This window comes from Pongo abelii, chromosome 21 (genome assembly GCF_028885655.2).
Source record: "Pongo abelii isolate AG06213 chromosome 21, NHGRI_mPonAbe1-v2.0_pri, whole genome shotgun sequence".
In the NCBI taxonomy this organism is placed as follows: domain Eukaryota; kingdom Metazoa; phylum Chordata; class Mammalia; order Primates; family Hominidae; genus Pongo; species Pongo abelii.
Window position 1 is genome coordinate 66,810,071 of NC_072006.2, and position 27,991 is coordinate 66,838,061.

At 57.2% G+C, this 27,991-nt stretch overlaps 2 protein-coding genes across 3 annotated transcripts; one reads left to right on the forward strand and one right to left on the reverse strand.

Annotated features, from left to right (window-relative positions):
• The first annotated feature begins 6,114 nt into the window (after positions 1 to 6,114).
• RPS21 (ribosomal protein S21) lies at positions 6,115 to 8,805 on the forward strand. 2 transcript variants are annotated; one of them, XM_054541949.2, is made up of 6 exons: positions 6,115 to 7,411; positions 7,610 to 7,677; positions 7,900 to 7,963; positions 8,132 to 8,256; positions 8,594 to 8,649; positions 8,742 to 8,805. In XM_054541949.2, exons 2-6 carry the CDS (start codon positions 7,628 to 7,630, stop codon positions 8,789 to 8,791), a joined length of 345 nt encoding a protein of 114 aa, XP_054397924.1. In that variant the 5' UTR covers positions 6,115 to 7,411; positions 7,610 to 7,627; the 3' UTR covers positions 8,792 to 8,805. The 2 variants fall into 2 exon arrangements, with proteins under 2 accessions (XP_054397924.1, XP_002830549.1); XM_002830503.6 differs by having other exon boundaries at positions 7,338 to 7,411; positions 8,132 to 8,203.
• A 339-nt stretch (positions 8,806 to 9,144) lies between these two features.
• Positions 9,145 to 27,948, reverse strand: CABLES2 (Cdk5 and Abl enzyme substrate 2). Its single transcript, XM_024238709.2, has 10 exons — positions 27,569 to 27,948; positions 16,803 to 16,874; positions 16,597 to 16,689; positions 15,224 to 15,301; positions 14,444 to 14,552; positions 13,715 to 13,880; positions 13,196 to 13,299; positions 12,667 to 12,773; positions 11,527 to 11,731; positions 9,145 to 11,389 (listed from the first exon to the last, which is right to left on the reverse strand). The coding sequence occupies exons 1-10, from the start codon at positions 27,937 to 27,939 to the stop codon at positions 11,249 to 11,251; spliced, it is 1,446 nt and encodes a 481-aa protein (XP_024094477.2). The 5' UTR covers positions 27,940 to 27,948; the 3' UTR covers positions 9,145 to 11,248.
• Between the last annotated feature and the right edge of the window lie 43 nt (positions 27,949 to 27,991).

Below are 27,991 nucleotides of genomic sequence, written 5' to 3' on the forward strand. Positions count from 1 at the left end.
TTTTTTTGAGACGGAGTCTTGCTCTGTCGCCCAGGCTGGAGTGCAGTGGCGCGATCTCAGCTCACTACAAGCTCTGCCTCCCGGGTTCACGCCATTCTCCTGCCTCAGCCTTCCGAGTAGCTGGGACTGCAGGCGCCTGCCACCATGCCTGGCTAATTTTTTTTTTTTGTATTTTTAGTAGAGACAGGGTTACACCGTGTTAGCCAGGATGGTCTCGGTCTCCTGACCTCGTGATCTGCCCGCCTCGGCTTCCCGAAGTGCTGGAATTACAGGTGTGAGCCACCATGCCCGGTCCATATTTCTTTTTTTTTAATGCCATTATAAATGGTATTAATTTTTTTTTTTTGAGATGGAGTCTCACTCTGTTGCACAGGCTGGAGTGCAGTGGCGCAATCTCAGCTCACTGCAGCCTCCGCCTCCCAGGTTCAAGCGATTCTCCTGCCTCAGCCTCCCAAGTAGCTGGGATTACAAGCGCCTGCCACCACGCCTGGATAATTTCTGTATTTTTAGTAGAGATGGGGTTTTACCATGTTGGCCAGGCTGGTCTCGAAATCCTGACCTCAGGTGATCCGCTAGCCTCGGCCTTGCAAACTGCTGGGATTACAAGCATGAGCCACCGTGCCCGGCCAAATGGTATTAATTTTTAAATTTCAATTTCCAATTTTTCACTGCTAGTTGACTGAAATATAGTTGACGTTTGTGTGTTGCTCTTGCATCGTGAAGCCTCACTAAACTCATTTATTAGTTTAGTAGCATTTTTGTAGGTTCAGTTGGATTTTCTACATAAATGATCATGCTGTTTGCTAAGAAAAGTGGCCTCTTCCTTTCCAATCTGATGTTTTTTGTCCTCTGCCTTAATGCCCTGGCTAGAACCTCCAGTATTGTGTTGAATAGAACTGGTGAGAGCAGAAATCCTTGTTTTGTTCCTGGCTCTAGGAAAGCACTCCGTCTTTACCTGTGAGTAATACACTGGTTGTATCTTTCACAGATGCCCTTTCTCGGGATGAGGAAGTTTCCTTCCATCTTTACTTTGCTGAAAGCTTTTTTGTTGTTGTTGTTTTTTGAGACAGAGTCTTGCTCTGTTGCCCAGGCTGGAGTGCAGTGGCACCATCTCGGCTCATTGCAAGCTCCGCCTCCTGGGTTCACGCCATTCTCCTGCCTCAGGCTCCTGAGTAGCTGGGACTACAGGCGCCCGCCATCAGGCCCGGCTAATTTATTTTTGTATTTTTAGTAGAGACAGGGTTTCACTGTGTTACCCAGGATGGTCTCGAACTCCTGACCTCGTGATCAGCCTACCTCGGCCTCCCAAAGTGTTGGGATTACAGGCGTGAGCCACCGCGCCCAGCTGAAAGCTACTCTTCTTAAAAATCAGGAATGGATGTCAGATTTTGTCAAATGCTCTTTCTGGTTACCTGATCTTGAGATGATCATGTAGTTTTCCATTTTAGTGTGTTATAGGATGAATTATTTTGATTGATTTTTGTTTTGTTTTTTGAAACGAAGTCTTGTTCTGTTGCCCAGGCTAGAGTACAGTGGCATGATCTTGGCTCACTGCAACCTCTGTCTCCTGGGCTCAAGTGATTCCTGTGTTTCAGCCTCCTGAGGAGCTGGGATTACAGGCGCTCACCACCATGCCCGGCTAATATTTTTTTCTTTTTTTTCTTTTGACACAGGGTCTCACTTTGTCACCCAGGCTAGAGTGCAGTGGTGGGAACATGGTTCACTGTAGCTTGGACCCCCTAAAGCATCCTCCCATCTCAGTCTCCCAAGTAGCTGGGACCCCAGGCAGGCGCCACTACACCTGGATAATTTTTAAATTTTTTTTTTGTTTTTCTTTTTGAGATGGAGTTTTGCTCTGTCACCCAGGCTGGAGCAAGGTGGCACGATCTCGGCTCACTGCAACCTCTGCCTCCTGGGTTCAGGCGATTCTCCTGCTTCAGCCTCCCGAGTAGCTGGGACTACAGGCGTGTGCTACCACGCCCGGCTAATTTTTGTATCTTTAGTAGAGACAGGGTTTCGCCATGTTGGCCAGGCTGGTCTCGAACTCCTGACCTCAGGTGATCCACCTGCCTCAGCCTCTCAAAGTGCTGGGATTACAGGTGTGAGCCACCGTGCCTGGCCATAATTTTTAAAATTTTTTGTAGAGATGAAGTCTTGCCATATGTTCCCAGGCTGGTTTCAAACTCCTGGGCTCAAGCAATCCTCCCACCTCGGTCTCCCTAAGTGCTGGGGTTACAGGCGTGAGCCACCACGCCCGACGTCCCTTAACATTTAACATGCCCCTTACATATGTATCTATGTACGTATTTATTTATTTATACATATCCCTAAGTGCTGGGGTTACAGGCGTGAGCCACCACGCCCGACGTCCCTTAACATTTAACATGCCCCTTACATATGTATCTATGTACGTATTTATTTATTTATACATATCCCTAAGTGCTGGGGTTACAGGCGTGAGCCACCACGCCCGACGTCCCTTAACATTTAACATGCCCCTTACATATGTATCTATGTACGTATTTATTTATTTATACATATCCCTAAGTGCTGGGGTTACAGGCGTGAGCCACCACGCCCGACGTCCCTTAACATTTAACATGCCCCTTACATATGTATCTATGTACGTATTTATTTATTTATACATATCCCTAAGTGCTGGGGTTACAGGCGTGAGCCACCACGCCCGACGTCCCTTAACATTTAACATGCCCCTTACATATGTATCTATGTACGTATTTATTTATTTATACATATCCCTAAGTGCTGGGGTTACAGGCGTGAGCCACCACGCCCGACTTCCCTTAACATTTAACATGCCCCTTACATATGTATGTATGTACGTATTTATTTATACATATCTGTGTCTCCTTTATTAGCAGCTTACCTTCTTTTTTTTCTTTTGAGATGGAGTCTCACTCTGTTGCCCAGACTGGAGTGCAGTGGTATGATCTTGGCTCACTGCAACCTCTGCTTCCTGGGTTCAAGCAGTTCTCCCACCTCAGCCTCTGGAGTAGCTGGAATTACAGGTGTGCGCCACCACATCTGGCTAAGCAGGCCATTTATAATTCTGCTCCACTTTCACTTCCTGCTTGTGCTGAACCTATAGATGGCCAGTGGTCTTCTCAGGTCTTCTCTGAGCATCCTGTCCTGGACACGCACATATGCAGCTTTGTCAAATTCCCTAGTATACACGAGTGGGTTTTTTTCCAGACAGAGTCTCATTCTGCCACCCAGGCTGGAGTGCAGTGGCGTGATCTCGGCTCACTGCAACCTCTGGCTCCAGGGTTCAAGCGATTCTCCTGCCTCAGCCTCCCGAGTAGCTGGGATTATAGGTGTGTGCCATCATGCCCGGCTAAATTTTGTATTTTTAGTAGAGATGGGGTTTCACTATGTTGGCCAGGCTGGTCTTGAACTCCTGACCTCAGGTGATCTGCCCACCTCAGACTCCCAAAATGCTGGGATTACAGGCTTATTTATTTATTGTATTTTAAATATTTTTAACATTTATATATTTCTATAACATATATTTTTATTGTATCATTTATATTTTTTGTATTCATATTGTAGTTTTCATCTGTTAGTTTTTTAGAGTGCAACTTATTATTGAACATGTTTCAAAAGCAGTGAGAAAGACAGGCGCCCATGTCCTCAACAGCCTCCTTAGATTCTTCTTTCCCTCTCTTTTCTCCTAATGAGCTCAGGCAGCAGTGGTGGAGGAGACAGGACCTCCTGCTGGGGCAGCACCAACCACTGGAGCAGGCTCAACAGTCCCCACACTGCCAGTGAAGTTCCTGATTGTGACGCTGGCCAGACCAGAAAGGTTTGACGTTTACACTAGCTGCTTCAGTGAGGGCATCGATCCTGTCCTCTGTGACAGCCACTTCACTGTCATGCAGGATGAGGGCTGCGTAGATGCAGGTAAGCTTGGATAGAGACCAAGATACAGGCTTGCGGGGCTGCTGGCTGTGGTGCTAAGTGCCGGAAGAAATGAGGGCCTCACCCCAGCACAGCCTTAGCTTCCCTGCTCCCCATTTTAGCAGCAGCTGAGGAAATTCATATCTATTACTATAACTGGGATCTTTTTTTTTTTTGAGATGGAGTTTTGCTCTTGTTGCCCAGGCTGGAGTGCAATGGCACCATCTTGGCTCACTGCAACCACTGCCTCCCAGGTTCAAGCAATTCTCCTGCCTCAGCCTCCCGAGTCTGGCTGAGATTACAGGTGCGCACCGCCACACCTAGCTCATTTTTGTATTTTTACTAGAGTACTTTTACTAGAGATGGGGTTTCACCATGCTGGCCAGACTGGTCTTGAACTCCTGACCTCAGCTGATCCACCTGCCTCGGCCTCCCAAAGTGCTGGGATTACAGGCGTGAGCCACCGTGCGGCGGCCCTGGATCTTTTTTACTTCTCTGCCAAAGTTTTTTCACTATATGGAGGGTGTTATGTAAAAACTGTTATAATAATGGCCTTGTCTGCTAACTCTAACATCTGTCTTAGTTCTGGAACAATTTCCATTGATTCCTTTTTTTTTTTTTTTTTACAGGCCGTATTTTCCTGCTTCTTTAAATGCCTGGCAGTCTTTGACTGGATGCCACACAATGTGACTTTTACCTTACTGGGTGCTTGATATTACTGTATTCCTGTGAATATTGTTCAGCTTTTTTTCTGGGATGCAATTAAATTACTTGGAAGCAGTTTGATCCTTTCAGGTCTTGCCTTTATGATTTCTTAGGTGGGACCTGGGAAACATTCAGGGCAGGGATAAATATTCCCCGTGACTGAGGCAACAGCTTTCTGAGTACTCCATCCAATGTCTTGTGATTGTGAGTTTGGAAAAGTTGAGGAAAGCAAGCACTGTTTCCAGTCCCGTGTGAGCACTGAGTAATCTTTCTGGCTGTTTTTTACTCCAGCCTCTAGGAAATGTAGACAGTACTCTCCTGACCACTCAAGGAAGACCCTCTGCAGACCTCTGGAGTTCCTTCTGCTATTCTGTCCTTTCTAATCCTCTGGCTGCCCCTGTCTCTGGCTTTTCAGCTAGAGAGAATCTCTTAACCTCCCAGGCCTTGCTGGGCAACCCACACACAGACACAGATGGGAAGGTCAGTTCTGCAGATCTCCAACTGCAAACATCAAGACATCTCCGTACACATGCTGAGGGTCTGGAAAGAGCACACATCTCAGAGCCTGCATGAACAGAGTCACCTTCCTGAAAGACAGCAGCCTCAGTGACCTCACTTCTGATGCCTGGTTGCTGGAGGCAGTGGAAGCAACAGCAGACGTGCTGCCCACATGAACATGCGGTTTCCAAGCCCAACAGAACTTGCAGCCTCAGTTCCAACCAGGTCCAGATGTTAAACCTTCCCACAGTTGGAATGAAGTTGGCCTGACTCGGACAGTGCTGTGTCAGGTATCCTTGGTGCCTTCACTTAATCCTGTGTCCAGTGTGCCTACTGTGTGCAGCCCCACAGGAGCGCAGCTCCAGCTGCCTCAGGTGACAGGGAAGATGCCAAACAGTTCCACAAATCAGTGTCCAATGACAAGCAGATTGTCACGAGAAGAAAAGTGGGTTCTCTGAAAGCCCTTAACTGTATAAGCTGACGTGGGCTTGGGTCAGCGAAAGAATGTGGGAGCTGAGACTTGGAGCTCAGTGTGGACTAGGGTTGTCCAGGCAAAGGGGCAGCGTGGGCACCAGCTGTGTTTCCAGAGGCTCCTGGGGCTTAGCCTATGGGGCTGCTATAGGAGAGGTAGGATGTTTGTGGTCCTGAGCCCGTCCTCGTGGGGTCTTGTCTCATCTGGAAAACAAAGTCCCAAGCGGACATTTTAACTGAGGGACTGCCATGCACACTCCCACAAAGGTGGGGTGGGGGCGACTCTGAGATGTTAGTGTCACAGTCTGGGATTTTTCTTTTCTCCATTAATGGACCCTTGACACCAGGAATGAGCATGACATCAGCACTTCTCAGTCAATACTGCTCCGTGGAGGAATGGGATGGGGGAAATTGGGAGAGGTTGGGGCAGGGAGAGGGCTGTGGGGTTTGGCCCTAGTTCTGCCACTAGACTTGGCCAAGCCCCTTTCCTGCTTGGGCCTTGTTTTTTTTTTTTTTGAGGCAGAGTTTCACTCTTGTTGCCCAGTCTGGAGTGCAGTGGGCAATCTTGGCTCACTGCAACCTCTGCCTCCCGGGTTCAAGCGATTTTCCTGCCTCAGCCTCCCGAGTAGCTGGGATTACAGGCGCCCACCACCACGCCCAGCTAATTTTTTGTATTTTTAGTAGAGACGGGGTTTCACCATGTTGGCCAGACGGGTCTCGAACTCCTGACCTCAGGTGATCCACCCACCTCCGCCCAAAGCGCTGGGATTACAGGCCTGAGCCACCGCACCTGGCCACTGAGTCTTAGTTTTCTGAGGCTAGTTCTACATCCTACGATCATGTCCCCCGCCCAGAGAAGACCCCAACATAGGCCGCGCTGCTCCTTCCGTCAACCGGCTTGGAGCTTCTCCTGGCAACAGGGTTCAGGCTGCCAACAAGGCCTTCCTCAAGACCCCACCCACAACCAACGACCATACTTCGTGGGTCCATCTTTGTATCATCTTTATTTCCTTGGAGCAAATTGCCAGGAATGGGTTTTCGGGGTCCAAGGGTATGCACCTCTAGCACTACGACAAATGCTGCCAACACGCTTCAGGGAAACGGTGCCCGAGTTTGCATTCTGCTTCCCCTGCCCTGCCCTGGGGGTCTGACTGGTGAAACATGGGAAGGCAGAGTGGTCGGGTGTTTCTGATTCCACGGTGGGCCGGGGTCTTTTCCTACCCTCGGGAACCCTCTGAATTTCTCCTCTGCCGAGTTCCTGCGGGTGTCCTTCGCCCACCGGCCCGGGGGAGTGACTGGCAGGCACTAGGTGAGCAGGCCTCCGCTAGCAGCGGCTACGTGCACGGGCAGGAGCACCGCCCCACGCCCCAGGTGGCCGCAGGGTGAGGGGACCAGGGGGCGGGAGTCTCACTAGGAGGGGCACGCCCGTATCTCTAGCCCGGCCGGCAGCGGGCAGCGAGGCTCAGTCCTCGCCCCTTCTCCCAGCTGCTATTCGGGGCTCCCGCGGCGCTCACAGGGGTCGACTGCGTCCATGGGGCACAACCCAGGGGCTAGGCTAAGACGCCACACAGGACAACCACCCCCAGCGACATCCACCCCCGACGACGCCCCGCGCCCCAGGGACAGCAGGGCGGGTCCGAGAACCTCCTCGCCGGAAGCGGAAGTGCGTCACGGCATCGGCCGGCAAGCACGCACGGCGCAGACTCACTGTGGTGGCGTGACCCGGAAGCGCTCGCCGAGGCCCCTCCTTGCCCGCTGATATCTCTGCCGGGTGACTAGATGCTTCCTTTCTCTCGCGCGCGCGGTGTGGTGGCAGCAGGTGTGGCGCGCGGCGCGGGCTTCAGGCTCAGGGCTGGGGCTGGGGCGGGAGTGGGGGCTTAGACGCGGGGGACGGGGTGCGGGGGACGGGGTGCGGGGTGCTGGGTGCGGCTGGGGACGTGACCCTAGGGGCCGGTTTGCGCTGGGAGCCGGGGCACGGTTCCGGCGGTCCTCACGGCGCTGCGCGGTGACTCCCCAGGCACAGCCCAGCCTCGAAATGCAGAACGATGCCGGCGAGTTCGTGGACCTGTACGTGCCGCGGAAATGGTAAGCGCCCCCCACATGCCCCTCTTCCGTCCTTAGCTAACCACCTCGTTCCCTCGCCTGCCCTTGTTCCCCCACACTCCTCCGGTCCTTACGTCGTCACGTCCCTAACTTGTCCTGCCCCCGACGTTCCTCTTTTCCATTCATACCCCCCCAACCCCCCTTGTCCCCTCTTTCATTCTTACCGCCCACGTCCCCTCTGATCACTGCGTCCTTTCTCCACAGCTCCGCTAGCAATCGCATCATCGGTGCCAAGGACCACGCATCCATCCAGATGAACGTGGCCGAGGTGAGCTGGGAGCCCGGGAGGCGGGAAGGTTGTGATGTATGTGCGGGGAAGGCAGGCCGTCCCATTGTGGAGGAGCCCCTAAGGTGAAGGTACGGGCAGAGGCTGGCTTTGAGGATGGGTGTTTCCCAAACTTGGAGGAGTGGTTGGTGACCCTTCTTCTCTTTCTAGGTTGACAAGGTCACAGGCAGGTTTAATGGCCAGTTTAAAACTTACGCTATCTGCGGGGCCATTCGTAGGATGGTGAGTGTTTCCCTGGGCTTTGCTCATCACTTCGGGACATCGTGGACTTTACGGTGCGCATTGGAGTGTGTGATGGTGCCTGAGTAGATTTGCTGGCAGAGTAGTTTGAGCCAGGTGGACTGGGCTGGCTGCCTGCCGGTTCTTGAGGGTGGAAGAGGGGTGCTCTGAGAAGACACTCAGGCAGCAGACTCTGCCTCTCACTAGGAGGTGCCTCCCTACCCCGCTCCACCATAGTCAGGCTGGAGGCTGCCCCGGGAGAGGTGGCTTCCCTTCTGCGCCTGTCTCCATTCGCTCAGCGCGGGAGAGACATGGGCTGGTGGCACAGCTGACCTTCTGCCATCTCAGGCAGCCGAGTGGAAATATTCTTAATGTGCTTTTTTTTTTCTTAAGGGTGAGTCAGATGATTCCATTCTCCGATTGGCCAAGGCCGATGGCATCGTCTCAAAGTAAGGTTGGGGGCTCACATTTGGGCAGAGTGAGTGGACCAGGACTACTCCAGAGGTGTGGTCTTAACGTTGTCCTTTTCCCCTGGTTCTAGGAACTTTTGACTGGAGAGAATCACGGATGTGGAATATTTGTCATAAATAAATAATGAAAACCTACCTGTGCAGGTTCATTCTGTGTCTGTAGGCCCAGGGTTGAGGTTTTGCTGTCAATGGGTGACAAGGGTGCGGTAGGGTACCCAGTTAGTTGAAAGGAGACAAGCTGTGAAACATATTGCAAAACTGAGATTTAAAGGACAAATACATTATCCATTTAAAAACAGATATCTAAGACAAAATAAACATTCTGAGGTCAGATACTTGCTTATGCACATTGACATCCACAACTGCTACCGGTGCGGAAGCAACACCAGGCCTGGTTTTGTGTAGTCAGCCCAGCTGAACACCTCAGCTCCGACACCTGGATGTGTTCTAGAGAATGACAGGCTGAGACTGTAGTTTGGTTTAACTACTGGCTTTGTTGCAGTAATCCTCGAATACCACACAGTGGCAGCTCGTGGCATCACGAAAATGGGACATACCTGAAGGGAAGGCTTCACACTTCACAAAGACCGGTTTGGTTAATGACTAAATCTCACTACATAAATACACAAACTTAAATTACTGTGCTTATCAGCCATTTCTTGCGTTCATGTGTAGAAAAAACCATGGAGACGTGTGTCCCAGGAGGGCAGGTTGTAAACTGCAACAGTTACTAGGAAGTCAGTCCTTTACATGCTCGTAACATGGGCGAGCTCTTGAGATGGGATCTGGGTGGCAGGAGAGGTTGCTTTTCAGAGGAAAGCTGCCTGGGACCCAGCATGGTGGAGCAGCTTGGAAGTCGAGTCCCCTCTGGGTGCACACTGGGTTCCAGGGGATCATCCTTGGCCTGAGGGCAGGCTGCTCGATGGAAGGGGACGCTCCACAGTAAATAAGAACAAAGACTTTGGTTTGTCCTCATCCTCCAGTCTGTCCCACACACCTGTCATCTCTGGGTTTTGGCCCCGGTGAGTGGCTGTGGAAAAGGAGGAGGGCCAGGTAGGTGCTGGCAGCTGTCCTGCACCACCGCTGGGGTCGGGTGGAGTTGCTGGTGGAGTTCTGTGATAGCAGAATTGGCATCTCCTTTCTGCGGAAGCACCAGTCTGCACAAAAAGCATAGAATGTATTAATGGGCTAGAGACAAAGTCGTCCCAGAGCCCCTCCAGGGCCAGCCAGGTTTATAAGGTAGTGGTAGGAAAAAGCTTGGTGGCTGAGGCAGTGGCCAGTTTTGAGACCAGCTGACCCATGAAGAAAAACTCAGCAGTCCTTGGTTATTCAGTGTTTTTGATGAGGCAGCTAGCTGGAGCGCTGGACCATGCAAAATTCGTTGCAAGAACTTCAGACAGACATGGAAAAACTAGAGATGGGGCCCTGCTGGCCTGCACAGAAGGGACAACGACCACCATTTGGGGTCCTTTTAGCATGGTGGGCTGCCCTGGCCGAGATGGCCAAGATGGCACCTGTTTCCTGCCTCAGAAGAAAAGGCACTGACGCACTGACCCTTTGAGGTTGTGTGGGGTGTGGTCAGTGCCCTCCTGCCTGAGGGTCAAGTGTGTTTTCAAGTCAACTTCAGCAGACCTCATTTAACCAATTTTTGTTCCCCTTAAAAAAAAAAAAAGACCCAAAAAACCAAATCCCAATAAATATGTTGTTTTTCTCCATCACAATATTGCTTAGAAAAATAAGAGCCAGCAAGCAGCAATTGATTGTCCTAGAGGCCCAGAGTGTCTCCTGGTGAGAGGCAGAGGGTAGAGCATGGCATGGGATGGGCAGCTGTCGGTTGCACCGTCGGTCTGTAGGACACAGGGGCGTTAGGATTTCACAGTGACACGATGCTTGAAGAACAGAGGTCCAAGAGTCCAAGAATGAGATCAATCAGGAGACTGCTCCCGCCGGCCTAACTGGACACCAAAAGCTGCACTTGGGATGCAGTGAGGTGGGCAGAGAAAGCTCTGGAGGAGCTCGGCTTCAGGTGGCAGGGAGCCAGCGGCACAGTCGGTGTCGGGAGACGCTGCTGGGGAACCCACACCCGAAAAACCACATCTCCAAGATGAATGCCTAAATAAGGGAAACTCAGCCATTTCAGTGTGTTCAGCGAGGTCTAGAAACCCAGATCTCCACCCCGACGCTGTCGTGGCTGCGGTGGTTTACAGAAGGTGAGGCTAGGGGAGAGCCACTGCAGCCGGCTCGCTGCTACACGCTGTGAACAAAAGGTCCTGGTGCCAGGCTGGTCTCAGGCACGTGAAGAAAATAGCAGTAACAAAACCTCACATTTAGTTTATGTAAAAATGCAGGAGAATTCTCAGAAATCCCCTTGGAGGGACGGTGCACTTGGGGATGAAAGCGACGTCCCTTTCCAAGGAAATGGCAAAGAGGCAAAAAGGAAAGCTGCAGCAGCGGAGGCCAGGTGCCTCCTGCTGGCAGGTGCTGGGGGCGCTGGCAGGAGGAGGTGCGGGGCTTCAGTGGGACACCTCCCAGGCCGGCAAGTGCACCTCGGTGCCCTGAGCCTTCTGTGGGGCCTCTGCTAGAACTGCTGGGTGAGGCGCCTGTAGTGAGGTAACACTTGGTTCTCGGGAAGATACAGGGCCAGCTCCAAAGCCACGAGCACTGTGAACTCAAACCCTATCAGGTCGCGCCTGTTGAATCGAAACCTTTCTTCTAACTTCTGCAGGGGAGAAGAGAGAAGGGTTACATGGGAGCCTTCCCTCTTCCACGTTTCCCACCCGGCCAGCCCCATCCCAGCAGTGGCCCTGGCTGGATGTCATGACCCTGCCTGCAGTGCCTGCCGAGCCGGGCACTCACATCGATGAGCTGCTTCACGCCGCTCTTGCGCAGGTCACTGCTGATCTTGGCGGCCAGCAGCACGCAGGCGCCGGCGCACAGCTTACGGTTCTGTTTGCTGAGCTTGCCCTGCAGGACCAGCTTCTCAAAGTACACGTAGGCCATGGCCACCGTCACGGGCTCCAGGCTGCACTCCTCCGACAGGCTCCGCATCTCCCGCTTTAAGCTGTGGGTTAAGACAGAAGCCATGTCCCTGGGGGCTCTAGCTGGGGCTGAGGAGGCAGCCCCCTGCCACCACCAGTTGAGGCTGGAGCGATGTAGCTTTGGGCTGCAAGAAACACCACCGCATCCTTCAGGGGATGGTACCCTCTGCCGTGCCATGTACAATGCCCAGGGCAGGGTGCATGGGCAGGGACCAGCAGGCTGGGTTTTGGCTTCCCCCGTCCCTTGGGTGGACACCCATGGCAGCTCCCACCTGTGCCTGGTGGGTGGAGCCACAGAGGACAGGCCCTGCTCTCGGTGGGGGGCAGTGGCCTCTGATGAGGGGCGGTTTTAGGAAGAGCCTTGAAGGGAGGTGCCAGGGTATTGAGTGAGCCGCCCTCTGGAACACTGGGGCAGACGCCGGGCAGGGCAGGCCCCCAGTACAGGGCCGTGGCCAGGAGCCCAACGTGAGCCCAGCAGTTCCGCCGCCTTCGGCTCGCTTTCCTCCAGTCACGGGTCATCAGCGTGGCACAATGTGAGAGCAGAGGCACACCTGCACGGCCTTGGCGAGCACCCAGCATGCCTGGACGGGGGCGCTTTGTGGGCCAGGGAAGGGCCACGGAATCTACTCACAAAATAGCACACGCTGGGAGGGGCCGGGCACAAGAGAGGCCTTGTCCCACTCAAGTTTTAAAAGGATCCTGGGCTGCTGCGAGGGTCTGGCTGCAAGAGACCCCGTGGTGTGTGGGGGGATGCAGTGTGATGGGGCCGCGGGAGGCCTGGCTTGGCGGGTGGTGGAGGTCGGGGAGCTGCTGCTGGGGGCCTGGTCAGATGGCGGGAGGGGGTTGGGGATGGGCAGCGGCTAGACTTGTCAAGCTGGAGAGAATCTACCAGAAACTGGAGAGGAGAGGCTGGCAGGGCCTCCCAGGACGATGAGATGGTCTGAGAGGCTGTCCTCACCTCCTGATTTTGCTCAGCGTCAGTTTGACATGTGGGAACTTCTCCCTGAAGGTCTCGTTCATGTCCTTTTTGAGGTCTGAGGGCTTCACGTATTCTATCACTGTGGTCTGCAACAGACAGTGGGCAAGGTCGGGCCGGCCCCTCGCACAGCCCATGGGTCCCGCCTGCTGGGTACGACGGATTTCTCACTGTCCTTGGTTTGCAAACATGCGTACAGTGCGGCTTGAGAGGCCCCGAATCTCTGAGAACAAAATGGCTCGAGAGAGAACTCCAGACCCCATGCCTGCTTGTTGTGGGGAGAGCCAGGCTGCCAGGTGCCGAGGGCTGAAGGGCAAGGGTGGACCCCAGCTGGAGTGGCCAGCACTGCTCCCTGGCCTGCCCTGCACACCGCCACTGTCTACGCTGCTGCGATCTGGGATGGGGGCACGTCACGCCCCTGGGGCAGCTTTGCCCATAGCCTGCCCCACACGCCCCGAGCGAGGACAGGTGTGCAGCTGCCTGCACCCAGGCCCTGGGAGAGGGCACTCACCATGTACGACGCAAAGATGAGGACACGTTTGTGCTTGCCGCAGGGCCACTGCGGGTCATCCAGGAGGTTGGGGTTGTACTCCAGGGTGTCCCCCACGTCACTCCCTGTAAGAGAGGCAGCCCCTGACCCACCAGGAGTCTTGAGCAGTACCCATCTAGCCCCAAGGTCTGGCAGGCCAGCGCCATGGCGGGGCAAGGCCGAGCAGGGGAGGGGCTCCAGGCCACGGTTCTCTCTCTCCCGAAGGGCCCAGGGCTTAGGGCAAGAGAAGGATGTCCTGAGAGGAGGGGCCCTCCCTGGAGTCATCTGTGGATGCAGCTCCTCCCCACTGCCCGGCTCAGGCCAAGCCCAGGGCCAGCGATTCAGTGTGGAGCTGTTCGTCTCCTGACCCTGTTCCCCAGGCCCATCTGCATGGAGGGCTACAGATTGAAAGGGGCTTGCTGCTGCTGCTGCAGTCCCTGAGCCATGGTTAAGGCACGCGGGTCACCCTGTTCCAGGCCGTGGTTAAGGCACGTGGGCTACCTAGTTCTGTGCTGGCTGGTGCCGACTTGGTGGGGGCAGGTTTATGTCTTGACCCTGGCAGAGTCCGGGGGACACTGGGCCGAGGTGTGGGCAGCAGGCCATGGCTGTCACTCTTGTGTGTGACCAGGGCGTTGGTGGGATACAGGAACTTCGCATAAGACACGACCTGGGAAAGCAAATGCATCTGGCCTCAGCTCTGCCTCCCGGGACCGGAGGGCAAAGTGAGCTCTGCCTGCCTCCCGCTGCAGGAAGCCCAGACGCACATGCCAGGAGCCCTGCATGGAAAATGAAGGGAACAACTCAGATCAAGCCGTTGAGGCTGCGCCTGAGCTAGACGCTGCTCCTCACATGCTAGAACATTCCGGAACACTACTGTGCTTTATCTGGGTTCTGCAGCCTGTAACGTTCTCCCTGCCTCTGAACACTGCTGACCACCAGCACAGAGGCCGGAGGGTTGGCAAGCCCCACCCTGCAGCGGGGGCTGTCCAGGAGCACCTGGCTGTGCTGCAGCACCGCAGACCTCAGGCACGGCCAGGCTGGCGGGGGAGTCTGATGGGCTCCAGGGCCACGTTCTCAGGGCTGCACGGGCCTGCATCCACTCCACCCTTGCGTTTTACGTGGAGTGAAGCACAGCTTCACATCTGCCTCATGGGCACTGACGTGGGACTGCTCCCACCCGCCTGCCTGGCCCTGACGGCGCTGGGTGTCCACCAGCAAAGAGGCTCTTACCTTCCCATCTGCTCCTAGTTCCACACCTTCTAGCTCAAAGACCATCTCGGAAGACACAGAGATGCCGCCGGACGGGTGCCTCTGCTTCTGGCTGTCCACCCTCAGGTCACTGCAAACATGGGAGAGGCAAGGGGCTGTGGTCTGCGCTGAACTCAGGCTCCGGCAGCCCAGCCCACCTCTCCGCTGGCCCGAGGCGCTCTCGGAAACGATGTCAGCACAGCCCCTCGGGAAAGAAAGGCGGCACTGGTGTGACCAGGAAGGCGCACATCAGGAGTGCTTTCATGGAAGGAGGGGTCTTTGAGCCCCGCTTCCCCAGTACAGACACTGGCTGGTAGAGCCCCCGGGGTGGCGCCCACCTTCACTAGCCCACGAGGTGCATGTGCCCACGCCTGGGCAGGTTTCTTCACCACTGTTTTTAAGCCAGGGCCACACATAATCCCCACCCCATAGCTGTTTCCTCCTTCCCTGAATTACGCACAGATACGACCGCCTGGATGGTCACAGCACCATGTGGCTCTGTCCACAGGAGGTGCGACAGCCCAGCCACCTGTACGTCGACAGCGTGAACAGAAACCGGCTCCTCTGGAGAGTGAGGACCCAAAACAGCCCTGGGTTCCTGAGGAGCTTTGCTGGAGGTTGACGTGCTGAGCCTCGCATGAGCCCGGGGGCAGCCTCACCTGGGGGCGCAGTGCCCTCTGATGCCTCCTGGGCCTGGCGGGGACCAGGCCTTGCCTTCTGCCTAGACGCACACTGCACGCGAGGCATGCACTGAGAACTCACCTGAGCCGCAGGCCTTCCCCATAGGGCAGGACCGAGAAGGCTGCACACAGGGACCGCTTGGCACAGATGAGCACAATCCTGCAGGGGGACGGAGTCGGGAGACAGGGGCCGGGGAGCAGGGGTCAAGGTGCTGCTGCTTCCAGAGCTACAGACGTTTCCATGGAAAATTCCTTCTGCCTAAATTCAGGTGCTGGGAAACTGCCCATGCTGCCCGAGGGGACTTGGGCCCAGGAGGCCGGGTGGCCACCGTCACTAAGCCTGGCCCCCGCAAGCTCTCAGAGTGGATTCCCTACAGGAGCTACCGGGGTTCCCCTCCCTGGGACGCCGCTGCACGTGGGCAGGCACAGCAGTGACATCCCGAAGGCTCCTTCCTGACCCAGTGCAGGGAGGCTGGTGGCCTCCCCTTGGGATCTTGGCTCATTCAGAGATGAGAGGCGCCAGAGGGGACAGGATGGCGAGGCCAAGGGCTGCCTCAAGCCAGACCTCAGAGGTCCTGGGTGGAGCGGGGCTCAACACCACCAGAAAGGGCCTGATTCAGGTCCACAGAGAGGCTGGCCTGGAGGCTCCCTTCCAAGGCGTTCGAGCAGCCAGGCCCCGGGCCCGGGGAGCACAGGCAGAAGCCACTGTTTCTCCTCCCTTGGACACTGGCTCTGCCCTGCCTGGGCCCAGGGTCTCACCAAGGCGACAACAGTGGGAGAACTTCTCCCCCTCTCTGGCTTGGATGACGGGAGCCAGGGCTGGCACTCACGTCTGCTGGGAGCTGTATAGGACTGACGGGGAGCAAGGGTCTGTCCAGACTCACAGTCACAAGGAGGGTGCCCGGCAGGGGGAACTCCAGAAGGAAGGGAGCACTCTGGACCTCAGGACACCTCAGGACATGCAGTGACGGGAATACAGGGCCACAGGAACACCCCCTGGGGCCTCCCCGACACAGCCTCTCAGGGTGCACCCGGGTGCCAGCTGCGGCCCTCCGCCAGCTTTGGGCAGCCAGGTGTTTGGTTTATTCAGCCTCTCCTCCGTGCTCCCAACACAGCCCAGCCCTCCTCCCCACACATCTCACAGCCACACCCGTTTCTGTGTCTCCAGTTTTCCTTCACGTCAGCACTGTTGCTGGAGGCTGGTGTTCATGTGTGACCCTTCACCTGGGAGCCCAGAGAGGGTGACCTCGCTGTGGTGACACCAGGGACCTGCGGGTGCTCGGCTGATGTGGAGCAAGCAGTGTGGTGGGGAGGAGGGTCCACCTCTAGAGGTGTGGAATGTGGGACGGGCGGGAGTCTTGGGAGTGGAGGGAAGATTGCTTGGCTGACACGGGCAGGACCCCGTGGGCTTCTGGAGACCACAGCCCTGGCCCGGCTCCTGGCTCGGCTTCATACCTGCTGTTCCTGGTGTCGTACTGCCTCATGTTCTTGATGAAGTGGGTCTTCTTCAGGCCTTTATGTCTCGGTGATCCAGATGTGTGTTTGGTTCTGCAAGGCAAAGGACACAGGTCACTCTTTTCCTCCCAGGACCCTCTGGCCCCGCAGGGGTCAGTGGCAGCCCGAGCTGAGTTGTAGAGCTTGGGGCGGATGGGGGCGTGTACCTCTGTGCTGGAGCACATCCCACGGCATCTTCCAGAAACTCCAGGGAGCAGCGCTGGGACGTGACTCGCTTCCTGCAAGATGACAATGGAGCCTCAAAACAGCCATGGGGCCACCAGCCCGGGCGCCACCTTTGTGGCCAGAAACCAAGTGCCGCCCGCTGTGCAGGGAAGAGCCACTCTCCAGCCCAGCTGCGCACCCATGGGCCGAGGGGCTTCCAGAGCCTGTGCAGACTGAAGCAGGGAGGAGGAGCACCTCCTGCCTCGAGAGGTTCCTGTTTTGGAGGCACTGAGCTCTTCTCTGGGGACCAGCAGCCCTGGGGGACAGGCTCCTCAGGCACAGCATAGCACAGCACAGCACGCCAACCCGCCCTGCCCACCGAGGGTCGCTCGGCCCCAAGCAACACCCTGCTGGGGGCACCACCAGCTCTGACAGGCCCATCCCACCCAGCGCTGCCTGAGACTGGTGCTGCCTGCCCCTCCCTGAAGCACAGCTGGGCATCGGGGCCCATGGCACGGGCAGGCAGGGTGGGCACTGGGCAGCCCTTGCTCTCAGGCCACCTTCCCCTGGCTCGCAGCTCCCTGCACCGGCCACACCCTCCCACCTCAGTGCCGTCACGGGGGCTGCGCCTCCGTCTGGAACATTCTGTTCCTGCTCTTCCAGTGGCCACCTCTTTCTGAACTTTTTGGCTCACAGGTGGCCCGCTGAGGGAGGCTGCCCGGATCCTGCTATTCTGTGACTTGCTCAAGGCACTGGTCACTACAGGAAGGAGGCATCCCTGCCTCACCACCCACCTGCCGTCTGCCTCCCCTTCCAGAGTGCCGGCCCCAAGAATGGGGCAGGGTCTGTCCCCACTCACTACTGTCCTTAGTGCCTGCCCTCCTGCCTGGACTTCAGGAGTCTCCCAGGTGTTTCCCATAAGCGAAACGTGCAGGCAAATATTTGTTGGCTGAATGACTGTACAACGCACTTCCCTGAAGACCCCTCAGGGCACAATGCCCACTGCTCCTCAGACCCTCCACTCTCGGGACCAAGCGAGGCCATCCTGATGTGGAGACATGACGTGGTTCAGTAACTCTCAGGGCCACGCAACTCCAAGCGCAGAGCTGGGTCTTGAACCCAGGGCTGTCGGGGACACCAAAGCTTTGTTCTCTCCCTTATACCGGGAGCCATGAACATGTGTGCCTGGGCACCAAGGCATTCCAAAAGCACAGCTTAGGAGATAAGGTCCAATGCCAGTTGATGCAATGTTGCAGTATTGGAAAACCACTCCAATTGCCATGACAATGATGGGCGACGTGGCATGGCACGTCTGAGGATCCTGCCTGCCCTGCAGGGCTGTTGGCCCCCAGAGGGGAGCAGTTGGTGGTGGTGATGGCAGTGGTGATGGTGATGGTGGTGGTGACGGTGGTGGTGATAGTGGTGATGGTGATGGTGATGCTGATGGTGGTCATGGTGATGGCCGTGGTGATGGTGGCGGTGGTGATGGTGATGGCAGTGGCAGTGATGGCGGTGGCGGTGATGGCGGTGGTGGCGGTGATGGTGATGGCGGTGGTGGTGATGGTGGTAGCGGTGATGGTGACGGCGGTGGTGGTGACGGTGGTGGTGATGGCGGTGGTGGTGGTGCTGATGGTGGTCGTGGTGATGGTGGTGGTGATGGTGGTGGCGGTGATGTGGTGGCGGTGGTGACGGTGGTGGTGATGGCGGTGGTGGTGGCGGTGGTGGTGATGGCGGTGGTGGTGGTGATGGTGGTGATGGTGATGGTGGTGGTGGTGATGGCGGTGGTGGTGATGGTGGTGGCGGTGGTGACGGTGGTGGTGATGGCGGTGGTGATGGTGATGATGGTGATGGTGGTGATGGTGGTGACGGTGGTGGTGATGGTGATGACGGTGGTGATGGTGGTGGTGATGGTGGTGATGGTGATGGTGATGGTGGTGGTGGTGACGGTGGTGATGGTGATGGTGGTGATGGTGGTGGTGATGGTGGTGGTGGTGACGGTGGTGGTGATGGTGGTGGTAGTGATGGTGATGGCGGTGGTGGTGACGGTGGTGGTGATGGTGGTGGTAGTGATGACGGTGGTGATGGCGGTGGTAGTGATGGTGATGGCGGTGGCGGTGGTGATGGTGGCGGTGGCGGTGGCGGTGGTGGTGGTGGCGGTGGTGACGGTGGTGGTAGTGATGGTGGCGGTGGTGGTGACAGTGGTGGTGATGATGATGACGGTGGTGATGGCAGTGGTGGTGATGGTGATGGGGCCCTCTGCAGGGTGCTGTGTGGTTTATTAAATGGAGCAACTTGGCCCCCAGGCTTGGCATGGTGCATTCTCAGCGTGTCAACAGTAGCCTTTTTATTAAGTGTCAGCCAATCTGGACTCCTGACCAAGGGCAGGTGTACTGCTGGGGGTCACTTCTGGGAACTCTCCAGGCTCCAGGCCAGCGCTGTCCTCAGGGTCCCATGGGCCTTCCCCCAGCAGGACCCCGGCTCACACACAAGACCTGGTGCACTCAGGCCCCCTCTCTGGTGGAGCCAGCCTGGAGTCCAGGTCCCCACACCATGCCCTTGCCAGGAGCCTCCCACTGAGAGCCAGTGTTTGTCCCAAGGCGCTGGGTTGGGCACAGCCACAGTACCATGGTGGGTGCCACCTGTGCCAGTGAGACTGCCACAGCCACCACCTCATCAACACTCGACGGCTCACAGTGACAACCACACCCATTTATCCAGTGGCACGGAGAGGCCTGGCCCTTGCACAGGTCACACAGCCAGTATAGTCCTGGTTGGTACCAAGGCTGTCACCTTGACGCCAACATTGATGCTGTCATTTTTTTTCTTTTTTTTGAGATGGAGTCTCTCTCTGTCGCCCAGGCTGAAGTGCAATGGCGCCATCTTGGCTCACTGCAACCTCCGCCTCCTGGATTCAAGCAATCCTCCCTCCTCAGCCTCCTAAGTAGCTGGGATTGCAGGTGCCTGCCTCCATGCCTGACTAATTTTTTTGTATTTTTTAGTAGAGATGGGGTTTCACCATGTTGGCCAGTCTGGTCTCGAACTCCTGACCTTAAATGATCCGCTGGCCTCGGCCTCCCAAAGGGCTGGGATTACAGGCGTGAGCCACCATATTTTATTTATTTATTTTTTTGAGATGGAGTCTCACTCTGTCGCCCAGGCTGGAGTGCAGTGGGCGCCATCTTGGCTCACTGCAAGCTCCGCCTCCCGGGTTCAAGCGATTTTCCTGCCTCAGCCTCCCAAGTAGCTGGGACTACAGGCGCCCGCCACCACGCTCAGCTAATTTTTTTGTATTTTTAGTAGAGACGGGGTTTCATCCTGTTAGCCAGGATGGTCTTGATCTCCTGACCTTGTGATCCGCCCGCCTTGGCCTCCCAAAGTGCTGGGATTATAGGCATGAGCCACCGCGCCCAGCCTGTTTTTTTTTTTTTTAAACAGATGCTCGACTGATGATGGGTTCAGGTCCTTTTTTTTTTTTTTTTTCTTTTGAGACAGAGTCTTGCCTCTGGCCCAGTCTAGAGTGCAGTGGCACGATCTTGGCTCACTGCAAACTCCACCTCCCAGGCTCAAGCAATTCTCCTGCCTCAGCCTCCCAAGCAGCTGAGATTACAGGCGCCTGTCACCATGCCTGGCTAATTTTTGTATTTTTGGTAGAGATGGGGTTTCACCATGTTGGCCAGGCTGGTCTCGAACTCCTGATCTCAAATGATCCACTGGCCTCGGCCTCCCAAAGTGTCAGGATTACAGGCGTGAACCACCATATTGTATAACAAAGTGTGAAATAGCTCCTGTAATTTGTTGGATACTGTACTGAAAGTGAAGAACATGGTTGTAGGGGTACCAAGTACAGTTTGAAGTCAGGAACTTAAGATGTAATTAAAATCTTTTAAAAGGCAAAGTCAACAAGAGCTTGTTGAAAACAAGCTAGGATTGAAAGCAGAAAATCCACTAAAACGCCTGGTGCCTCACACTGGCCCCATCACCAGACACAGCTGTGCACCTGCCCAGTCCCAGCTGGAGGTGAGGCAGGGGACCAGCCGGATGGCTGCAGAAGGTGGGTGAGCAGCTGGCCAGAGGAGAGCACTTGGATGATGGGACCAGGAATGGCTTGCGATGCGGTGGGCTGGCCTGGACAGTGGGGTGGGTGGGGAAGGAGGAGCTAAGGGGCTGGGGCAGGCAGCAGGCTCTGAGGGCAGTGGGAGGGGCAGAACACCCAGCTGCATGCTGATGGGATGTGTGGCAGACGCCAGCTGTCCCGAGAGGCCCAGCTGAGTGCTGGCTTGTGATGGGTGACGGTGGGCAGGCTGCCTCAAGAGGAGCCCAGCGGAGGCTGGATGGGCAGGGCCCACACTGGGGAAAGAAGCCGGTGAAGGAGGAGATTTGGGGACTGTCCCCAGAGAGGTGTTTGTGTGTCCTGCCCTACAAGGCTGGGCCTGGAGGCCCTGAGGACCAGCCTGTGTGTCTTTCTGGAAGCTCCTTCCCACGGGTAATTACCAGGGGATGCCTGGGTATTTGCACACCTGGGACCTCATTTGGAGGCCCGTGGGGGTCCCAGCAGAAGCCTGAGGCCCCGTGGCAGCCTGCCTGGCAGTACCGTTGGAGCCTCTGGCCCAGGACGCAGAGGAGCTGCAGTGAGGAGGCTGACGCTGCTGCCGGCTGGCCCGGCTCCTCCGTGATTTTCTGGTCCCTGCAGGAATGATGGGTTTCTCTCCACCATGCTTTAAAATCTGTTCCCAGCAGGTTCTTCTACAGATCTTTCTCTGTAATTTCCTTCTCTTTTCTTTTTTGTAAGCATCTTATTAGTAACCTAGATCTGCACAGTTCTAGGAGGGAGGCAGCATTCTGACGCTCAGTTCATGGGTGGGTAAATTGAGGCAAGGAGCTGTTTAGCAACTTGCCCGAGATGACACGGCTGGTAAGAGACAGAGTGGGGACCTGAGCCCACGTGGACGGCTGGGCTCTGGCACCTGGTGGCACCGCTCCCACTGTGTCAGTTGGAATGGCGGCTGCTCTCCACTGTTTCTCAGGGGCTCATTTTGTGAACCTGGCCCCGTTGCAGGTCACGTTTTTTGGTTTGAGTCCAGAAGACTCTGACAATGCCGAAGGAGGTGCCTGTGCATGGGTGCAGGGCAGGGCGGCCAAGTGGGGAGGACATCGCTTTGGCCTTCCCTTCCCCGCTGCCTCCACGGGAGCTGGCGTCAAGGGAGAACGAGGGAGGTGCTTCCCTTCCAGAACCAGGGCTGTCGCAACTCCACGCATCACCGCAGTAGGACGCTGCTGCTGATGGGACAGGCACTGCCAAGTGCAGATGGGACCCAGGCCAGCGTCCATTGCTTGGCCCCTCTGGAGGATGGGCTGGGAACCCATGAGATGGACCCCTGCTCGCCCCGGGCCCCACAGAGAGGTGTCCGTGTGTCCGGCAGACACAGAGAGGATCACGCATGTGCAGATGCAGCACCTCACGCCTGGCTGGAATCGGCACACATGCCGGTCAGCAGGAGGCGGGACACGCGCGGTCAGGGGACAGCATGCACAGCACGCTGCAGGTGCACACAGACGCCACACGGGTTGAGAGGCTCGTCACGTAGTGACACAGGTCCTCTCGGTGTGGGGGAGGGGCTGAGGAGGGGCACCAGGGAGCGGGGGGGTTGGCCTGTGTCTCCGCAGGGGAGTGGCTCGGTGGGGTGTGCCCAGGCAAATGCACTGAGCCGCCCACACCTTCCATGTGCTTCACTCATCCTGCGTGCACCGGACCCCTCCGTCCAAAACATCCAAGGAACAAGCGAGCAAAGCAGAAAGAATGAGGCCCTCGGCAAGGCCCACGCCGCACACCCCACATGCTGGGGCAAATGCAAGTTCTGCTCAGTCCCAGGAGGCCCCGCTCCTGCTCAGCCATGGTAGTTACACCGGCGGTGCCTACTCGTGGTTCCCCCCACGTGGCAGTGACCAGCTTGAAGCTGCCTGCATCTGACTTTTGGGAAGAAGCGGTTGGGGGTTGGGGCAGTGGGGAGGCTGCCCCCCAAGTCTGCTGACACACCTCGCTCTCAGCACTAAATGGCGGGCCACCAATGCCTCCACCCAAAGTCACGCTCACAGACAGGAAGAGAAATCTGCTATTTATTAAACACTGTTTCTAGTGTTCGGTACATTTCCTTTCCTTTGTAACGGAAGAAATGCCCAGAAGGGGCTGAGGCCTGAAGACCCCATCCCCATTAGAAACCCAAAGCTGTGTGTAGGAGCCGCTGTGAGGCTCAGAGGGAACTCAGGAGGCCCGGCCGGGCAAAGGAGCCGTTGAAATGACCGTGACGGTAGGTCTGACAACGTGAGGACAGCTGGGAGCCTCTGCCGAATGACTGTGCTTCTGTCCCATGGCGTGCCCACGCCGGCACCAGGGAGACTGGAACCGTGTCTCGCCAGGAAGGCGCGGGCAGTGGTGTTGTTCGGCTGCCCCCAGCTCCAAGTGTGGGCAGTGGTCTTGTCCGACCACCCCCAGCCCCATGCCCTGGACCCTGGGGCACAGCTGTTGAATGCGTGGCTGGTCTCGGGTGTCCCGTCTCATCAAGTCCCAGGTGAAGCAAAAGCCCAAGTCCAGCACTCCCTGTAGGGACTGCAGCCTCACCCAGCGAAAGCATCCATATGGGGTCACAGGGCTGGGTGGAGTAGGGGGTGTCCAGTGTCTTCTGGGCTGCCATGGGAGATGTGCCCCCAGGCTCTGGCCTCAGCTGACCACTGCCAGCTGCTTGCCAGCTGGAAAGCAAGAAACCCCCAAATCACGCTTGTAAACAAGGTGCCAGATGCTGAATTGGTTTAACTTGGACAGCAGCTTGGCGACGCTGAGTGGCTCCTGGCCCAGACAGCAGCCTGTCCCACAGCTGCAGTCCAGCCCCAGGCCCAGGCCTTTCCCCAGAAGCATCTCAGCACACACCCTCCAGAATTGGGGGGCTCTGCTTGCTGATGGCTGCACCCTGGCTCTTTGCTGGGCCACATCTGGCTGCAATTTGGGGAAAGTTGTTCACTTGAGGGGATGCCACTCTCACCTCATTAGCGCTGTGGACACTCACCAAGGGCTGTTGTGGGTTGAACTGTATTGCCCCCAGAAGACAGGGTGAAGTCCTAACCCCAGTGCCTGTGAATGGGACCTCGGATGGAAAGAGGGTCTTAGTTGAACTGTATCGCCCCCTGAGGGTCTTAGCAGATGTCATCAAGTTAAGATGTCACAGGTTAAGTCCTAATCCAATGACTGGTGTCCCCGTGAGGAAATCACCACGTGGAGACACAGACACGCAGGAACAGTGAGGCACGGAGGCGGAGGCAGAAACTGGAGCCACAAGCCCGGGAGCGCATGGAGCCACCAGAAGTGGGAAAAGGCAGGAAGGATCCTCCCTGGAGGCTGCAGAGGGAGCGTGGGTCTGTCTACACCTTGAGGTTGGGCTTCTGGCCTCCAGAGCTGGGAGAGGCCACGCTAGTGCCGTAAGCCGCTGGGTTTGGGAGGAGGGGGTGGCGGGGAGGAGGCTGCAGGTGGAGCACCCCGGCACCTGCTCAAACCCAGCTGGGGAGGCCCAGAGTTCCTGCTTGCTTTTGGGCATTAGGCAATGGCAATGTTAAAAGTGAAAATAAACCTGGTTGGAAGTTCTATGAGGAAAACAAGGATTCTAATGATTCACTCACTGGTTCAACACAAAGTGCCACACCAGGCTGAGCCTCCCTGGGAAAGAATAAGTATTAGGACCGAGACGTGACTGTTCCCTGAGCAGCCTTGTTGTAACAGGAGGCTCCATTTGACTGGGTGTGGCGGCTCCCACCTGAAATTCCAGCACTTGGGAGGCCAAGACGGATCATGTGAGCCAGAGTTTAAGACCAGCCTAGACAATATAGTGAGACCTCATCTCTGCTAAAATAAAAACTTAGCAGGGTGTGGTGTGCGTCTATAGTTCCAGCTACTGGGAGGCTGAGGCAGGAGGATAACTCGAGCCCAGAAGGTAGAGGCTGCAGTGAGCTGTGATTGCGCCACTGCACTCCTGCCTGGGAGACAGAGAGAGACCCTGTCTCAAAAAAAAAGAGGCTCTGCTCATCTCACACTGACTCCTGCCACATACCTCACCGAGCCCTGGGCACGCATCTGACTTCTGACCTCAGGGAGGCCGTGCTTAGTGCTTAGTGTGAACCCACTTCTCAGAGGAGATTGAGGCTCAGAGAGGCCGTGTCACCTGTTCAAGGTCACAGAGGTACTGAACAGTGCAGCTGGGATTCCAAGCCAAGTCTGTTCCCAGAGCCCAGGTCAAACCACCACACTCACAGGACCAACATCAGGGCTACCTTCAGGCCTTTCAGAATTCTCTCCATTTCCTGAAACCAACTCATCCTAGAACTCTCAAGCCAGGAGCTAGCAGCCCCTTTTGCTGGGGCAGCCACCCTTCCCTCGATCAGCAGCCAGGCCCAGGGAATGCAGGGAGAAATGGATGACCTCACACTGGGGGCTGCCTATTAGGGGAGGGGCCACGGCCCTCAGACACAAGGTCAGCACCACGAACTTGGCAGCAGAGCCCCAGGAGGGACGCCTCCACCTCCAGGAACAGAGTGGGGTTCAGGAAAGACCTGAACAGGGACATGGGGGCCAAGGAGGAGGGAAGGGAGGAGGCAGCCCTGGGCGAGGCAAGGGGTAGTGGCGCTTGGGCCCATGGTGGGTACGGCAGGAGGAGTGCAGGCACCCAGCCCATGCCACGTCCCATCCTGTCCCAGGGATGCTGGCCACAGTGCACCTTCTAACAATCCCACAGGGCAGGGATGTGCTGCACGTGGGCAGCATGCTGCGCTCAGAACTGTCACCACGGAGACTCTGGCCCTGCAGGGGGTGCCTTCTCAGTTACTGGCACTTCCCTGCAGCGTCGCCACGCTCTGCCTCCCTCCACTCGAGTGGGCTCCACTCCACGCCAGGCCTGGTGCACACAGGGATGCATGAACTCTGGAAGGAGGGCCTATGACAGCACCCGGTCTGCCTGGTGTCACCATCCGGTTCTGGACACTCACATGCAGGACTGAGGGAGAAAGCTGTTTCCATGTCAAACAGCAGGGCCCAGGGTTAGGGAAAAGCCCACCACACCTGCGGAGCTCGGCCCGTTGGGGTGAGCCCGCTGCCCCTGGAGCCCACACCTTGGGGCCTTGCCGCTCTGCCCTGGAGAGTCACCACCTAGTTCCATCTCTCCCGCCTTCCTGAAGGAGCTGGCCATGCCAAATGCATGGGGCCTGGCTGCCACATTTGGGCAAATCCATCCCTCTGCCCCAGTCACCCCTCTGACCCTCCCTGGAGCAGCGGCCAGGCATGTCCGTGGGGGGACATCTTGTGGACAGGCCGGGGTCTGCAGGCACCCTCAGCCTGGCTACGGCCAGGAACACTTCCAAGGATGGAGTGCACGGCGACCTGTGTGTGACGCAACCTGCATGTGACGTCATAGTCTTTGAGGACAGAGTGCTGTGTTCTGGGCCCAAACTTCCCCAACCAAAGACGTTAGAGGAACCCAATGCCTCCACCTGCCTGAAGGCCAGGGGCGTGGGGTGACTCTGATGACCTCCAGGTAAGCAAGGAGCCCATGCCAGCCTTGACCCAAGAGCTCTGTGTCAGCCCCCTTCGCTGCACACCTGCAGGGGCTGCCTCTGGGAACAGCTGCCCAACAGGCACTTGGACCTGTGGACAGTGGCTCCCTTTGAGAAGGAACTGCAACAAGCAGCCAGTCCTGGGCCCAGAGCCCACAGTCACTCCTGGAGGTGAGGGCTGTGGGAGGCAGGGTCACCCAGGGCCTGTGGTCTCTGGGAGAAGGACACAGGGTGTTGGGCAGCCAGGGGCCATCTGGGCAGGGGACACACGCTGGACAGGCAGGGCTCATGGTTGGGGTTGCCCTGGGATGGGCTGAGGTGGTTCCCAGAAATGGAATCAAGGCAGGGGGAGCAATGGAGACCCAGGGTGTGACAAGCCCAAAGATACTGAGCTGAGAGTGATGTGGGGGAGGGCGGGGCTCAGCAGGGAAGTGACAGGGAGAGGAGGGGTGCCAGAGACCAGTGGCTGTGGGATGGGAGATGTGGCTGTGCAGGGCCCTCTGGGAACAGGTGTCAGTGACAGTGCCAGGAGGACCCCGGCCCACATGCTGGGTCTGAGGAGGTGGGCATGGAGGGTGTGGCCCGGTTCAGAGAATGCGAGGAGATGCACAGGGCTGTCCGTGTGTCCCTGTGTCCCGGGCACTGGTACCAGTGGATGGGGGTGGGGGCATGTCCAGAACCCACAGGGCTGGGGGTCTCAGGGGTAATAAGGGCTGAGTGAACCCTAAAACCCATTTCAGAGGACTGACAACATGGAGACCCAGACCCCGTATTCAGGGGCTGGGAGAATTCAGGGGACAATGAACCCTATGTGTGGGGGCTGACAGGGCCTGAGGAAACCCTCAGCGAGCCCAGGAACCCCCAGTTCTGTATCCAGGACTGACAAGGTCCCCGGTGAACCCAACCCGTGTCCTGGGCTGATGAGGGCCCAGGTACCTGACCCCTTTGTCCTGGCCTGATGAGGCCCCAGACTGACCCTGACTCCTGTGTCCTGGGTTGATACGGGCTCAGGTCACCTGAACCTCTGTCCAGGGCTGACAAGGCCCCAGATCACCTGACCCCCTTGTCCTGGGCTGATGAGGCCCCAAGTAATCCTGACCCCTAGTCCTGGGCTGATCCGGTCCCCGTCCCCGTCCCTGTACCCCGCGTCCTGGGCTGACCTGGCCGGGCCCCCACTCACCTCTGGCGCTGCCCATCCAGGCCGAGGCCGGCGGGCACCTGCGTGGGGCTGAGCAGGCCCTGGGGCGCGGGGGTCCTGGCGGGCAGCCCAGGCAGGCCGGCGGGGGTCTCTGGCGGCGGCGGCGCTGGCGGTTCGCGGGCCTCGGCGGGCGGCGGCGGGGGCTTCTCTCCGCCCGGGCCCAGGCTCGGGGGCCGCCCGTCCAGGGAGATGTTGTTGAGGAAGAAGAGCGCAGCCTGGCGGCGCCGCGAGTCCCCGCGCCTCCGCAGCGCCTGCGGCGGGGCCCGAGCGGCCGAGGTCGGCGCGGCGGGTGGCGGGGGCCCGGCGGGGCCGGGGACCGGGCCCGGGGCTCCACCGGCCGCGGCCGCGGCCATCCTCAGACTGCGCCCGCCGCTGCGAAGCGCCCCGCCCCCTGCCCGCGCGCCC